General features: G+C 45.9%; 1 protein-coding gene and 1 pseudogene across 3 annotated transcripts; one reads left to right on the top strand and one right to left on the bottom strand.

The window, feature by feature from the left end:
• Positions 1-4,352: 4,352 nt before the first annotated feature.
• bsk146 (brain specific kinase 146) lies at positions 4,353-7,335 on the top strand. Of its 2 annotated transcripts, XM_084671148.1 has the most exons (5): positions 4,353-4,524; positions 5,035-5,237; positions 5,583-5,774; positions 6,058-6,411; positions 6,484-7,335. In XM_084671148.1, the coding sequence occupies exons 1-5, from the start codon at positions 4,353-4,355 to the stop codon at positions 6,778-6,780; spliced, it is 1,218 nt and encodes a 405-aa protein (XP_084527274.1). In that variant the 3' UTR covers positions 6,781-7,335. The 2 variants fall into 2 exon arrangements, with proteins under 2 accessions (XP_084527274.1, XP_084527273.1); XM_084671147.1 differs by having other exon boundaries at positions 6,058-7,335.
• A 4,045-nt stretch (positions 7,336-11,380) lies between these two features.
• LOC146260302 (uncharacterized) lies at positions 11,381-13,848 on the bottom strand (annotated as a pseudogene). Its single transcript, XR_014729443.1, has 2 exons — positions 13,626-13,848; positions 11,381-13,083 (listed from the first exon to the last, which is right to left on the bottom strand). The product of XR_014729443.1 is annotated as an uncharacterized LOC146260302 (transcript).
• Positions 13,849-14,232: the final 384 nt, after the last annotated feature.

Here is a 14,232-nt window from a genome sequence, read left to right as displayed (position 1 = left end):
GGCCGTTGACGCGGTCACCTGCAGGTGTCTGAAGCGGAGGTCTAGGTGATGTGAGAGAGACGGAGAGACGGTGGTCTGACTGGAGAGACGGAAAGAGAGCGACAGAGTGACAGAGTGGTTTGACTGGGGGGAGGGAGAGAGAAAGAGAGGAAGCGGTCTGTCGGGCTTAGGGGAGACAGAGTGAGAAAGAGGCAGGTGTCTGCGGTCGCCTGGCGCTTCTGCCCCGCTGTCACTCATCACTGGCCTGGGTCATCGTCATGTCAGCACGGATTCATAGTCGAACATTCAGGGACGTGAGTGGAAGGACACAACTGGATAGAGAATGTGGAGACTGAAAAGACCCAGATGGAATTCCACATGATGGTCATTAAGACAACGACCCAGAGAGCCAGAGCGAGAGGGAATATTAGCGTGTCTCTGCGGGGTGCGTGTGTCCCTTCTCCCCTTTGTCCGCAGTGGTGGACGTCAGCTGTGTTATACCCTGCAGCGTATGCAGGCCTGTCACAGCGCTGCTTTACGGTCCCGTCCGGACACAAGTCCTCGCGGCTCCACCGCGGGGTACGATAGCCTATGTGCAAAGATTTTATGTCACAGTTTAATGAGGAGATTGTCCCTCGAGGTGCCTGCAGCGAGAGAACGATCGGGATTGTATCAAGTAAATGTCTGCTCCAGATTTAATATCAATGTTGATACAGATTTCTCTGTTTCCTTTCATAAGGGTTTTAGTGGGAGTCTGCGGATTCTTTTAGCAGTGCAGATAAGGCTTCTTCAACCTAACATCATCTCCATTACTGTCGCATCCCATTATCCTGGGACACACACACAAATAAACATACACAAAAACATAAAAGTACGTTGAGTCATACTGGTCAGACAAAGCAATGTTCCGTGCTGTACTTCAGCATTCAAAAACACACAAGAACATTTAACACACACACACACACACACACATACACACGCACACACACACAACAGCACTAAACACAGACACCACAGCATTCGATTCACACACAACATTCGGTCTTTGTCCCTCTGTCTCTCTATCTCCCTATGTCTCTCTCTTTCTCGCTCTCTCTCTTTCTCTCTCTCTCTCTCTCTCTCTCTCTCTTTCTCTCCCTTTCTCTCTCTCTCTCTCTCTCTGCACCTCTCTCTCCCTCTCTTTCTCTCTCCTGGACCATTTAGCATTCACATTTGACACCAGACTGCCTGACATGTCCTTCTGATGCAAAACAACAACTGACTTTAGTATTCTTCACCAGGGCCCTCAGTGAAAGTGCTGAGGGGGATGAGTCACTGTTGTCTGGCTGACGAGTGCTGGAGCCCTGGGGCCGAGCTGGGAGGTGGAACACAAGGTTCAAACACTCCCGAAATATACCCAACACAGACAGGCGAGAGAAGCAGGACGGAGGGGAGGGATGGGGTGGAGAGAGAGACAGAGTGAGATAGAGAGATATACCACCGTGTGTGCGTGTGTGTCTGGGAGAGATAAAGGGAGGAAGAACGATACAGAGGTTGCTTGAAAGAGTAAAGAGGGATGAGCAATACAGGGAGATAGATGCTGTGTGCGAGAGGGAGGGAGGGAGCTGAGTCAAAGGAGGACTGTACCTGCTGTGGTTCTTTCAGCAGCTCGTTCACACCCCTGAGGTCAAATCAGGAAGCTGGAAGTAAACAGCCCTGTTCCTCAGCGACGAGTCTCCTGGCTCCACTGACTGCCTCTCTCCCTGGTTCTCTCTCTCCTTGACTCCTTATCTCCTTGTCTACCTGACTATCAGTCTCTCTGTCTACCTGTCTATCAGTCTACCTGTCTTTCTGTCTCCTTGTCCTCCTGTCTCCCAGTCTACCTGTCTCCATAGGAAACCTCCCTGTATGGGATTTCCGGACAGGAATCAAACAGTGGTCTCGGTTTTTATTATGATGAGAGGATTTTATAGATCAAGGTGCTTCTATGCTTCTCAGCAAGCAGCTACACGTATAACCTGTTTCCCCCTGCAGCCTGTAACAGTGTCTTATATGATGGAGGGGATCTGGACACAGAGGGTTTAAAGAGCTGTTTGACAGCAGCATCAGTGTAGTGATACATGTGTTCTGACCAGGTACGTTAGTTTGCTCGATTCTAGTCCTGGTCCTAGTCCTCATTTTGGTTGCTGGTGCTGGTTGAAGTCCTAGTTCTAGTTCTAGTGCTAGTTCTGATCTTGGTCCCTGATCCCTGGTCCCAGTCCTCGTTCTAGTCCTGGTTCTAATCCTGGTCCTGTCCTATAACCCAGATGGGTGTTGCGCAACCCAGCTCAGTCAGTCTGCTAGAGCAGCATCCAGACCCTTCATCTGCTGCTTCTTCAGCCAACAGATGGACCACACTTCCTGCTTCACCCGGCATGTTCATCCAATCACAAGACAGAACTGCCAGGTGACATCCAATCATTTGCCAGAGTTGCCAGATGCGGTCCTAAAGTGTGAAGCTATAACATGATTATGCAAGTCATGATGCATACTGATGGTGTTGAGCAAGTTTTAGCACAAATAGGTCTTAGGAGTGATTACTGTTTCACTATGCACCACTCTCTCTCTCTCTCTTACTCTCTCTCTCTGTCTCTCTCTCTCTCTCTCTCACACATTAAGGTTTTGATGGTTGTCAGGCTGCTTCTCCACACTCAGAGCTGACATTGGCTCTGACCTGATGACTCATCCAGCCATGATTCTGATCCTGCTTCTGAACCTTTTTAAGCACCGAGAGGAGATATCTGCCTTCACACGCACGCACGCATGCACACAGACACACACACACAACAACAACATAGACATAAGCGCACACACATTTACACAGACACACACATGCAGACACATATTTACACACAGCCAGAGGACATGAGCGCTAAGTGATCCCTTCCCATCTCAGGCAGCCACAAACGCTATTTACAACCCCTGCAGAGCAGAGGCACAGCTCCCTGGACTAGTGTCTGATGGTGTGAGTGTGTGTCGGTGTCTGTTTACTGGCATGTGTGTGTGCTAGTGTGAGTGTATGTTGGTGTGTGTGTGCTGGAGTGAGTGTGTCGGTGTGTGTGTGTGTGTGCATGTCAGACAAAAAAGGAGGACAGTTGGTTAACACCACAGCAGTGTCCAGCCTCCCCAGCCTCTCAGCCCCCCAGCCTCCCTTCCATTGATCACATGAACAGAGCCATCTCTCATCATCTGCTGGAGTCACACGCTCCCCTGTCTGCCTCACGCCACCAGTACAGGCACAATGAAGACATGCCAGCTGACTGCATGTGTGTGTGTAGGTAGGTGTGTGAAAGTGTCTGTTTGTGTACGTGTGTGGAGAGAGTGTGTGTGTGAGTGTGCGAGGTCAAGAGAGTGTGTGTGTGCGAGGACTAAAGAGAGTGTGTGAGCATGTGTATAGCATGTGTGTGTGTGTGTGTGTGTGAGGACAAGAGAGGGCGCGCGTGTGTGTGTGCATTCTGAAGCTGGATCAGGATAAGTGCGTTGCTGTGCAACAGTTACTTCGGGGTGTCGTTTCCCGGGGAAGAGAGCACATTGACGGGTGGCGTTTTAACGAACACCTCCGTCTCCACCTCGGCCCTGCGTGTTTCTACGGCTGTCTCATCCGTCAGGGACGATGCCGGCGAGCAGGAGCGCGCTGCCCTCATCCCCGTCACACAAAGAAAGATGAACCGTCAATCAGCTCGCACGTCTGGCTTCCAGGACTGAGGAGGAGAGAGGATGACAGACTCCAGAGCTGTCTGGGAGAGGGAGATAAAGAGAGAGATAGAAAGGAAAACAGACACAGAGAATGGGAGAGCGTGTTCTGCACACTGAGTAACGTGCGTGCGTGCGTTCTCACTTCCATGTAGGTATGGATGCAGATGAACAGGTCATATTGTCTTGAAAACACAATTCCGGAAGGATTTGGTTGCGCTTGCAATCCGTGGTGTGTGTTTGTGCAGTTCTGGGTACGTGTGCTTGCGTGTGTGTGAACACATTTTTAACACCCCATTCAAGCTACAGGCAGTGGTATTAGATTCTGTCAAATGGAATTACTTGTGTGTGTGTAGTGCTGAGGCAATGTCGAGTGACACCACAGATCACAGCTAATGCAGAGACATCAGAAGGACGTTTCAAAGAGGCTTTAAAAAAGATCAATGCTGGAAGGTTTTGTTGTTTGTCCCACGCATTTTCTTTTCATTCGTCGTTCCATGAAAAACAAACGACATTGGTTCTCTAACAACCCTGTGTGTGTGTGTGTGTGTGATTTCCTTCCGCAGTAACACCAGTTGTTGGTCACTGCTCCTGTCCGTGACAAGCATCTGTCCCCCCCCCCAATCCACCCCCTAAAGCCACCCCCCCCCCTCCCCCCCAAGATGAGCTTGTCTCCGCTGGGGTCACGCGCCTCCATGGATATCCTGGACGAGCTGCAGCTCATCGCTGCTCAGAACCTGGAGAGGTTAGAGGTCAACAAGTACTATGAGGTCATCAGGGAGCTGGGCAAGGGCACGTACGGCAAGGTGGACCTGGTGGTCCACAAGATCAGAGGTGAGGATGTTTGCACGCACACTACACACACGTGCCTGCTATACCGATAATACAAACGTTACATGCACACGTACGTTATACACACACACAAATGCACATGCTATACACACACACATACTGCTCACACACTACACACAGACTACTGATAAACTGTACACACTACAAACTCTACACACACACTGCAAACTATATACTGTCACACTATACAGACACACTACTCATACACACAAATAGACACAGATATTTACATTTACATTACATTTATGCATTTAGCAGACGCTTTTATCCAAAGCGACTTCCAAGAGAGAGCTTTACAAAAGAGCATAGGTCACTGATCATAACAACGAGGTAGTCCCAAACATTGCAAGCAGCCAAAACATGAAGCATATGTTGTGAAAAAACTAAATGGCTGTCTACATAAGATACGTAAGATATACACACATGACAACCCCAACACATGCACTATACACACAACCCACATAACACAACAGCATGTGTTTGTATCCCCAGGCACGAAGATGGCCCTGAAGTTCCTGAAGAAGAAGAGCACCAAGCTGAAGTCGTTCCTGAGGGAGTACAGCATCTCCCTCTACCTGTCCCCCTGCCCCTTCATCATCAACATGTTCGGCATCGCCTTCGAGACGGACGACTACTACGTGTTCGCCCAGGAGTACGCTCTGGCAGGGGACCTCTTCGACATCATCCCTCCACAGGTGGGACTCATCCCCCCATCGCTCCTGGGAACCTTCCCCGCCTCGACCGTCACCGTGGTTTCACGTCTGGCTGGTCGGGTTTGACGGTGGAGTTCTGTGTGTGTGGTGCCGTGATCTATCTGTCTCTCTCATTCTCTCTCATATTCTCTCTCTCTCTCTGTCTCACACAAACACTAGTCTCATCTCCATCTATCTCTCACCCTCTATCCTTTCCTCTCCTTCTCCTTCCCTCTCTGTCTCCATCTCACTCTCTCTGCCTCTTTCCCTGCCTTCCTTCCTCCCCACCCCCTTATTTCTTCTCTCACTCTCTCCCTTCCTTCTTTGTCTTCTTCCTCCTCCTCACAGGTGGGTCTCCCGGAGGCAATAGCAAAGAGGTGTGCCCACCAGGTGGCGCTGGCCCTGGACTACCTCCACAGCAAGAAGCTGGTCCACCGAGACATCAAGCCGGAGAACATCCTGATCTTCGACCGGGAGTGTCGCAAGGTCCGGCTGTCTGACTTCGGCATGACGCGCCGTGCCGGCTCTCCCGTCAAACGGGTGAGTGGATGGAAGGATAAACAATAGAGAGACGGTCTGTTATGTCTGAAATTGAATGGGGTGAAATGGTATTTATATAAATAAATGTTTTGTACGTCTCTGGAAAAGTTCTGATATATCTGTAAATCTCCCTCCCTTTGTCTCTCTCTTTCCCTGTCTCTCTCCTCCTCTGTGTCCGTCTCCCCCTCCTTCTCTTTCTCCCTTCTCTATCTCTCTCTGACCCCTTTCCCCCCCCCCTCCCCCCTTTCCCTCTCCTCCTCCCCCCCCCGCCCCCCTCCTCCAGGTGAGTGGCACCATCCCCTACACGGCCCCAGAGCTGTGCGACGCGTCGCGCCACGAGGGCTTCAGCGTGGACTACAGCACAGACGTGTGGGCGTTCGGCGTGCTCCTCTTCTGCATGCTCACCGGCAACTTCCCCTGGGAGAAGGCCCTGCCCTCCGACTCCTTCTACCAGGAGTTTGTCCGCTGGCAGCGGCGGCGGGCGGCGCCGTTCCCCTCCCAGTGGCGGCGCTTCACCGAGCAGGCGCTCAGGCTCTTCCGGAGGCTTCTGTCCGTGGAGCAGGAGCGCCGCTGCTCCGTCAAGGAGGTGTTCGGCCACTTCAGCCACACCTGGATGCTGGACGGGGACAACGGGAACGCTGGGGGAGGAGGAGGGAGCGGAGAGAGGGATAGGGGGGGAGGAGGAGGGGGGGGGAGGGAGGAGGCGGAGGGGACCAGCTCGTCGTCCTCGTCAGGGGAGGAGGACGAGGAGGCGCTGGTGGAGAGGATGAAGCAGCAGACTCTCTCGCCCCTGTCCCCCATGTCGCCTCTCTCGCCCGTGTCGGTGGAGCGGGGGTCCGCGGGGGTGAAGGGAGGCCTGATGGAGCCCGGAGGGGGGCACCACTTTGTCTCCGTCTCCACCACCAGCTCCCTGTCGTCCACCAACAGCTACGAGCGCATGCCCCGAGACAACAACTCCCCTGGCGGACGCATTCTGGTGGCCACGCCCATCGAGATCTGTGTCTGAGAGCCCCGGCCCCACGCTGATGTCCTTCTGTTGTCTTACACATACACACACACGGCACATACACACGTGAGCACACATGGCGGCACATACACATCCAGTGCATACACAGACACACATACTGTCCACATATACAAACAATTACAAACATTGATACATGTGCGTTAAACTCCTTGAATAAGCTTGACACCAGAGTGGAAATGGACTTTGAATGAATATGCAGAAATATGTATGAATCTCTCCTGTAGAAAACAGACAAACCCCCTTAGAAGGATATGATAAAGGTGGCCACGGCAACAGACACACATTCCTTACAAGGGTTGGAAAGTCTTGAAATGTTTTCAAACTATTCTGGGGAGAAGGACATACACATTTTACAACAACGACCTTTAACCTTTCAGTCAAGAAACACAAGACACTGAGACACAGGTAAATGGATCGTCTGAGAAGACCAAAATGTATTTCTTAAAGCAATATTTTCAGCAAAAAAGACTGAAACTAAAGAAGACATGAGCAAAAAAAAGGGGTTTGTACAGGATGGTAGAATCAGGTATCGCTTCAGACAAAGTTATGGAAAGGAGATTTGTATTTTTGAAACCGACTTCAATACAGCTCACAGAAATACCTTGTAAAGTGTTCCTAAAGAAGCCTGTTGAGCGAACTACAGTTTTGATGTTAAATGTACTGCAATGTGAAAGTGTGAATGTGTGTGTGTATGTGTGTGTGTATCATTGTGTGCTGTGTGAGTATGAATCAGTAATTGGAATATATTTCCTTTACTTTTCTGCCTTCAAAGTTCCTTTATTTATTTGAATTCTAAATATTCAAATTATATTTTTTGTATCATTTTTGTAACTTAAAGTATCTTTGGGCATTTTCAATTTGAATTAGTATCAAGGCTTTTGTGTTTGTGACAACCTCACTTAAGGTGAAATTCTGTACATATCTAAATTGAATTGTTCCAGGCCAACAAAGGGTTAAAAGCCTTGCTACATCGATTTGATCAAATACATTGATAAATGTATTTAACAGATAGCAGTAGTTCTGTAAATGGACATAAACCAAGATGTCCCTTGTGTTCAAAGATCTCTTGTTTTTGCCCAGCTCCTTAACATACAAACATATCTACTTCACAGTCAAAAATATATTTTCTACGCATTTCCTTAAATTATTCTTTTCCTGTTATTGTTTCATTTGAAATCTATTAAGCCTAAGGAAAGTATATTGTGATACATTTGTGTTATGAGTTAAATCAAGAAAAATACAGTGAAAATGTACACAGTCACATTTTGAAATTGCATGATAAAAAAATAAAAAAAAATAAACAAAAGACAAACCTTCATCTGAAATTTGAACTGGCTTTACAAAACAAAATGTCAAATGTTGTGATGTGGAGTTTTGCTGTAGCACAATTTCTTGCATTATTATCCTAGAGTGAATAATGTTGTACTAATGATCTCTTGAGACAAACTAGGGCTAAAAATCTGAAAGAACAATAATTGTTAGTTTTTAAATCAATGTATTGTATTTGTAAACTGTTGTTTCCATTTCACCTCAACAAAAAAAAAGAAGAAGAGAGAGAGGTAGAGAGATTGTCCTATTGGGGGAAATTGTTTTGAACTGCTGGTATAAAATATTATTCGAATTCTCAAATGATTTGTTTGTTTGAAATGAACAGGTTTCAAAAGCAATGCAGAAATCTGGATATTCTGCATCATTGCCAAGCTAAACAATAAAAACTCAAATTAAAATGAACTCAAGCATTGTAACAAAAACAGAAAAATGCATTGAAACAGTGGAACAGCCATTTCATATGTGTGTGTTTCCAGACATAATTGCATGAATCTGTATGTACTGGGAAGCTATTTGTAGAAAAAGAAACAGTGATTTTGTTGGCTGTTGTTTTGCTGTCACAAGCTGTGGTAGTACAAAATAAATCTGCCCCAAAGTCCCATCTAGTAGTACTCTCTGCAACTTCAGCTCATCTTTAGACTAAGTCATACTTTTAATCAAACATATTTGCTTTGAGTTCATTTGTGCTGGAGGCACACATTGCAGTTAAGCTCAGATATAGGATCAGGCTTTAGCGTCTTCCCCAAACCAGTGGTGTTGTCTAGTATGAATTAGTAACCGTAACCCATACTATCAATTTACCAAGTCCACACTCTTTGCCCTGTCATCCTCAAACCATTAATCACTACTCATTTTATAGTGGACTAACATAGTGAGAATACACCACTGGCCCAAACCTTAACTGTGTGGAAGAAGAATCAGCCAGAGCCCAGATCTGTGTTGTCTAATTACTACATCTTGTGACAATCCCTGACCTCACCCTGCCCAGCCCTGACTCAGTCAACAATGACTAATGCTGATACAGACACAGAGGCTGTTCTGTTAGGCTGGAGGTTGTTGTTTGACATCTAGAAGTAACCTAGCTTGTCAAAAACAGGCTGTGCAGGCTTTTGGTTCATTTGAGCACTAACATTGATATGTACCTGTTCGTGTTTTTCCTTGACGCTGAAAAACCGAAGATGTTAATTTGTTGTTAAGCAGGCTCTTGGTAAACTTCCACTGTTTACAACCGTTTTGGGAGAGTTTTCGGTTGAATAAAGGAGCGTGCTTGGCTGAACCAGAAGCCCGTATTCGCCAGCCTGGACCTCTCCCGGTCTCTGACGGGGATAAACGCTGAGGTCTTCATTTTCTCACCATGTGAACGTGCCGCCAGTCGTGAACATGTAGCTCCTTGTCTTTCTGTCTAGTGGTATGTATATGTTGAAGCCCTATAATTTTTAGTGGAGTTTTAGTGAATAGACGAACCCAGCGCTAGAACACGTGTCCGATCCCTTTGTCTTTGCAATACAAGTTGTCTTCCTGTAAATTCCGATTTAGTCTACGAATAAAATGAGAATTATCGTTGGAACATTGGGTGGCGTTGAGCTTTGTGTCATGTCTGACTGTGTGCTGACCGGCGAACTACTAGAGATATTCTACCATGGAATGAAACGTTTAGTAAAACATTTTTTTTTAAAGGTAAATAAATACATAGGTAAGTACATAAATACATAGCTATAAAATAAACCCTGAAATAAAATAAAAATGGCAATAAATATATCATCAAATTAATAAATAGCTGAATCAATTTACCTAAATAAATAAATACATGCGAGGGAACCTATCCTCAACATCTCCCCGCATAGATGGGATGTGTTATAGTCCCAAGATAGAGTGTTTGTGGGGGTGGACTTCGGCAGGTGTGTAAAACAGTATTGCCAAAATCCTACTCCCCTTCTAACTTTTAGTTTTTTTGCAAGTAGGGGGGGGCAGCACACAGTAACTAGCTATAACACTTTAATACTGGCATTGGCTAAATTAAATTAAATATCAAGATGGCTACACTTTCCTGAGGAATATGTATCTGCTCTTATTTTGACACCCTAAAAATAGCCTTGCCACCCCAGCTGGCAGCTTTGAAAACAAAGAAAAGTTGTGGCTCATCGGACATTTGCGAGAGCAAATTTCTAATATCCCACTGCAAGTGAATGCAGCACTAGACGACTCCATCCACATTCCCCACACCGCCACCGAAGTTGCTTTCATTTGAACACAAGGAAGGCGCGAACTGACCATAGAAGGCTCCAACTCAAGTAGGCAATCGTCGGCACTGACAGCAGACCCCACCAGAGGAATGAGGTGTTAAGCAATCTTTATGTTTAGGGACCGTCAACAAAAGTCAATAGCTTTTCAATAACATGAACTAGGAGCGTCAAAATAATGGGTTATTCATGCTGGACAGCCTTTATTTTGTTTATTTTCATCTCAGGTTATAAAAAAAACATTCAAAATAAATATTCAAATTTCAATAGCTTTTTGGTCATGTGACCTGTAATCCTCAAATTCATTTCAGTGTTCACTGACTGTGCATACATGTTGCACAGCCTTTAGTTTTTTCATTTTTATCTCACACACTTCTGCCACGGGGTGCCACCCCTCACAATCTCCTGCCACCCTCTTGCCACCCCATGAATATGTTTCTAGATCCGCCCCTGCTCTCATACATGCTTTGTAAATGTGTGCCCCCCTTATGAAAAAAATCCTCACCCATTTAACTTGTTCTGGAGCCAAGTCTGTCCTATGCTACACCTTTTCCACCGACGCGTTTTGGGTGCTGGTTCGGAGCCAGTGCTTAATCTCGAACCAGTTCTTTCTCTTTCGACAGCCTGAGAACCGGCACCGAACCAGGGAAGGTGGTTCACAACGGGCACCACTTCGAAGCTGGGCTAGTGTGGGAACCAAGTAAGAACCTCTCGTGGCGTGGTTACCGTGACCAACAAGACAAATCCTTTGACCGCCAGTTTTTACAATTCATATTTCAGCTTAACGGTACTTGTAAATCATCATGTGAATTAAAATGTAATGAGAGGTGGGCAGTGTAGTTACTGATAATGTGCTCATTTCAGACATCCCAAGTCTCCCGGAAGTTCCGGGAGTCTCCCGCATTTCAATAGCGGGTCCCGGACAACCGCAAATGCTATACAATATCCCGGAATTCAGGGATTGTGTATTTCGAGCAAGCGCGAGACTGTGCAATGGCCAGGGGGGGGGGGGGGGGGGGGGGGGGATATTTGTATATCACTTTTCAAATCAGTTTTACCAACAAAGCTTCAATATAGCACTTCAATATAGAGTAACTATTGACGGATCCAACCTATTCAGTCAGTATTGTCTGAAATATATTCAGTCTAGTCTGAAAAACTATAGAAGTGATCACTTGGTGAGATACACAGTAACTGTCTACTAGAACAACCCACATGTTCCTGTAGAGCTCTTATCAGACTTTTTTAACCAACACAAACAGAACAACAAAAGATGGAAAATTCCAATTGCTTGAATCAAATTGCTTCAGAACAGAAATATGTCAGCCAGGGTTGACCAGGTTTCTACCCAGTCTGACACAGCTTCCCCTCCATCATTACAGGGGTAGAGTATCTTTCCTGTGTCTTGTCATGTTGGACTGTAGATCTGGTGTTACTTTATGTGCTGTCCCAGTAGGTGTAGGCCAGTAGTTCTTCCAGCTGTGGGTCATACAGAAGTTCTCTCAGGAGGTGACTGCTGGGACAGCTTGCCCCCAGACATCACTGCTTTGTTTAGTTAATTATTGTGGATACGCAGGTGACTCTTCAGATTGCCATTTGTTTGACCTGAATAGTCACAGTGTGGGCAGCTAGTACGGCTTCTTTCCAGTGTGGATTCTGCAGTGAACTTTGAAATCCCCGCTCCTTCTAAAGGTTTTATCACAGAGGTCACAGCGGTAGGGCTTCTCTCCAGTACGGATCCTGCTGTGAACTCTGAAATGCCCAGCTTGCCTAAAGGTTTTACCACAGAGGTCACAGCTGTAAGGCGTCTCTCTGGTGTGGATCCTGCTGTGAACTCTGAAACTACAAGAGTCTCCAAAGGTCTTACCACAGAGGTCACAGCTGTAGGGCTTCTCTCCAGTGTGGATCCTGCTGTGAATTTTCAATACGCCAGGTTGTCTAAAGGTTTTACCACAGAGGTCACAACTGTAAGGCTTTTCTCCTGAGTGGATATACATGTGGCTTTTCAGACTGCCGTTTCTTGTACAACTATAGCCACAGAGGTCACAGCTGTAGGCTTCTCTCCAGTGTGGATCCTGCTGTGAATTGTCAATTGGCCAAGTTGTCTAAAGGTTTGACCACAGAGGTCACAGTAATAGGGCTTCTCTCCAGTGTGGATCCTGCGGTGAACTGTCAAATGGCCAGAATGGGTAAAGGTTTTACCACAGAGGTCACAGCTATAGGGCTTCTCTCCGGTGTGGATCCTCCTGTGAACTCTGAAACTACAAGGGTCTCCAAAGGTCTTACCACAGAGGTCACAGCTGTAGGGCTTCTCTCCAGTGTGGATCCTGCTGTGAATTGTCAATACGCCAGGTTGTCTAAAGGTTTTACCACAGAGGTCACAGCTGTAAGGCTTTTCTCCTGAGTGGATATACATGTGGCTTTTCAGACTGCTGTTTCTTGTACAACTATAGCCACAGAGGTCACAGCTGTAGGGCCTATCTCCAGTGTGGATCATTATGTGCTGGACGAGGTTTCTGGACGAGGAAAGGCTCTTCCCACAGGTTCCACACTGATGTGTCTTCATAACTCAGGTATCTTTTTGTTCTGTTTGGTCTCTATGGGCCTGTCTGGTGTCTAGAAGCTGGTTTCTCTCTGGTTGAGTCTCTTGAGTCTTAAGATGTCCTCTGTCTCGTCTCCACCCACAATCAAGCATGATTGGCCAATAGGGGATCTGGAGGAAACAGTCCAATTTAATGAGCATTCAGCCTTCACAACAAATATTTTGTCTAAGTCTACTGTGCATATGTAATGTTGATCAGTTGGTGAGCAGTGTGTTTCTGAGGTGTATTTTGTAAAGAGACAAACACACAACACTGTGATGACAACCACATCTCCAGCAAAATACTCCTTCTTAAAGTAATTTGGTTCTTTGACAAATTATAATTGATAGTATAATAATACACTACATCATAACACTAAGCATTAAATTGAAATAAATACAAATTACTTTGAATTGTAATTGCAAATTTAGAATCCATTTATTTAAAAAAGGGCAAACTCTACTGCGTGTGTCTCTTTTTTCTAAGATGTGGATTACGACCAGAGATCAAATTACAACAAATAATATTGTCCGGAATGTAAGTCTAGAAGAGCACTAGCTACACAGCTTAGCTGCTCTTCGGGCGAGACAGAACGCAGCACCGTTGCGCACTATCGTGACTTGCTGCACAAGTGAACGGTAAAATGGTAGTTTACAAGAATAAGAGCACATACCTGGAGAGAGACAAGACACTCTCAGACGACCGCTGCATCTGAAGAACATGAATAACTTGCTTCACACTTTTTCACAACGTGCAAACATTGGCTACATTCTTAAAAACAACCACAACAAAACAGTCAGTATGGAAGAAACAACGGGCTAACTAGCTAGTAGCATACAGCCCCGTGTTGAGCTTCAAACTTAAAACAAAGTTCTGGGCTGCTAACTTGCAAAAAATTAAAACATCTATGACTCAGGTTCTTGGGACACCACCGGATAGAACATCAGGAAATGACGTAGGCGAATGAAGAGAGTTCATGCAGAAATGTAGTTTTCTTTTAAACTCGTTATTTTAAACATCTTTGTCAACAATTACAATTAAAAAATATATATACAATCAAAAGTGTCAAATTGGTCTAAATACAAAATCCCAGGCAGGGAGTTGTATTTAGTCCCAGGTTAAATCCTTAACAATAAAAGTAAGTAAAAAAAAAAGTATAATTAAGGAATTTAGCCATGATGTACACTAAATCAAATTCTATGCATTTTACCTTTTCATATTTCTGTGAAATGTGTGCCTGACACAAGGTCTGGTCTAGCAGGGTGAAAATGTAAATGCTG

The sequence above is a fragment of the Hypomesus nipponensis genome, chromosome 13 (assembly GCF_054491055.1).
Source record: "Hypomesus nipponensis isolate SF chromosome 13, ASM5449105v1, whole genome shotgun sequence".
NCBI lineage: Eukaryota > Metazoa > Chordata > Actinopteri > Osmeriformes > Osmeridae > Hypomesus > Hypomesus nipponensis.
The sequence above is the reverse complement of the archived record's forward strand: the minus strand, read 5'-3'. Positions and strand labels throughout refer to the sequence as shown.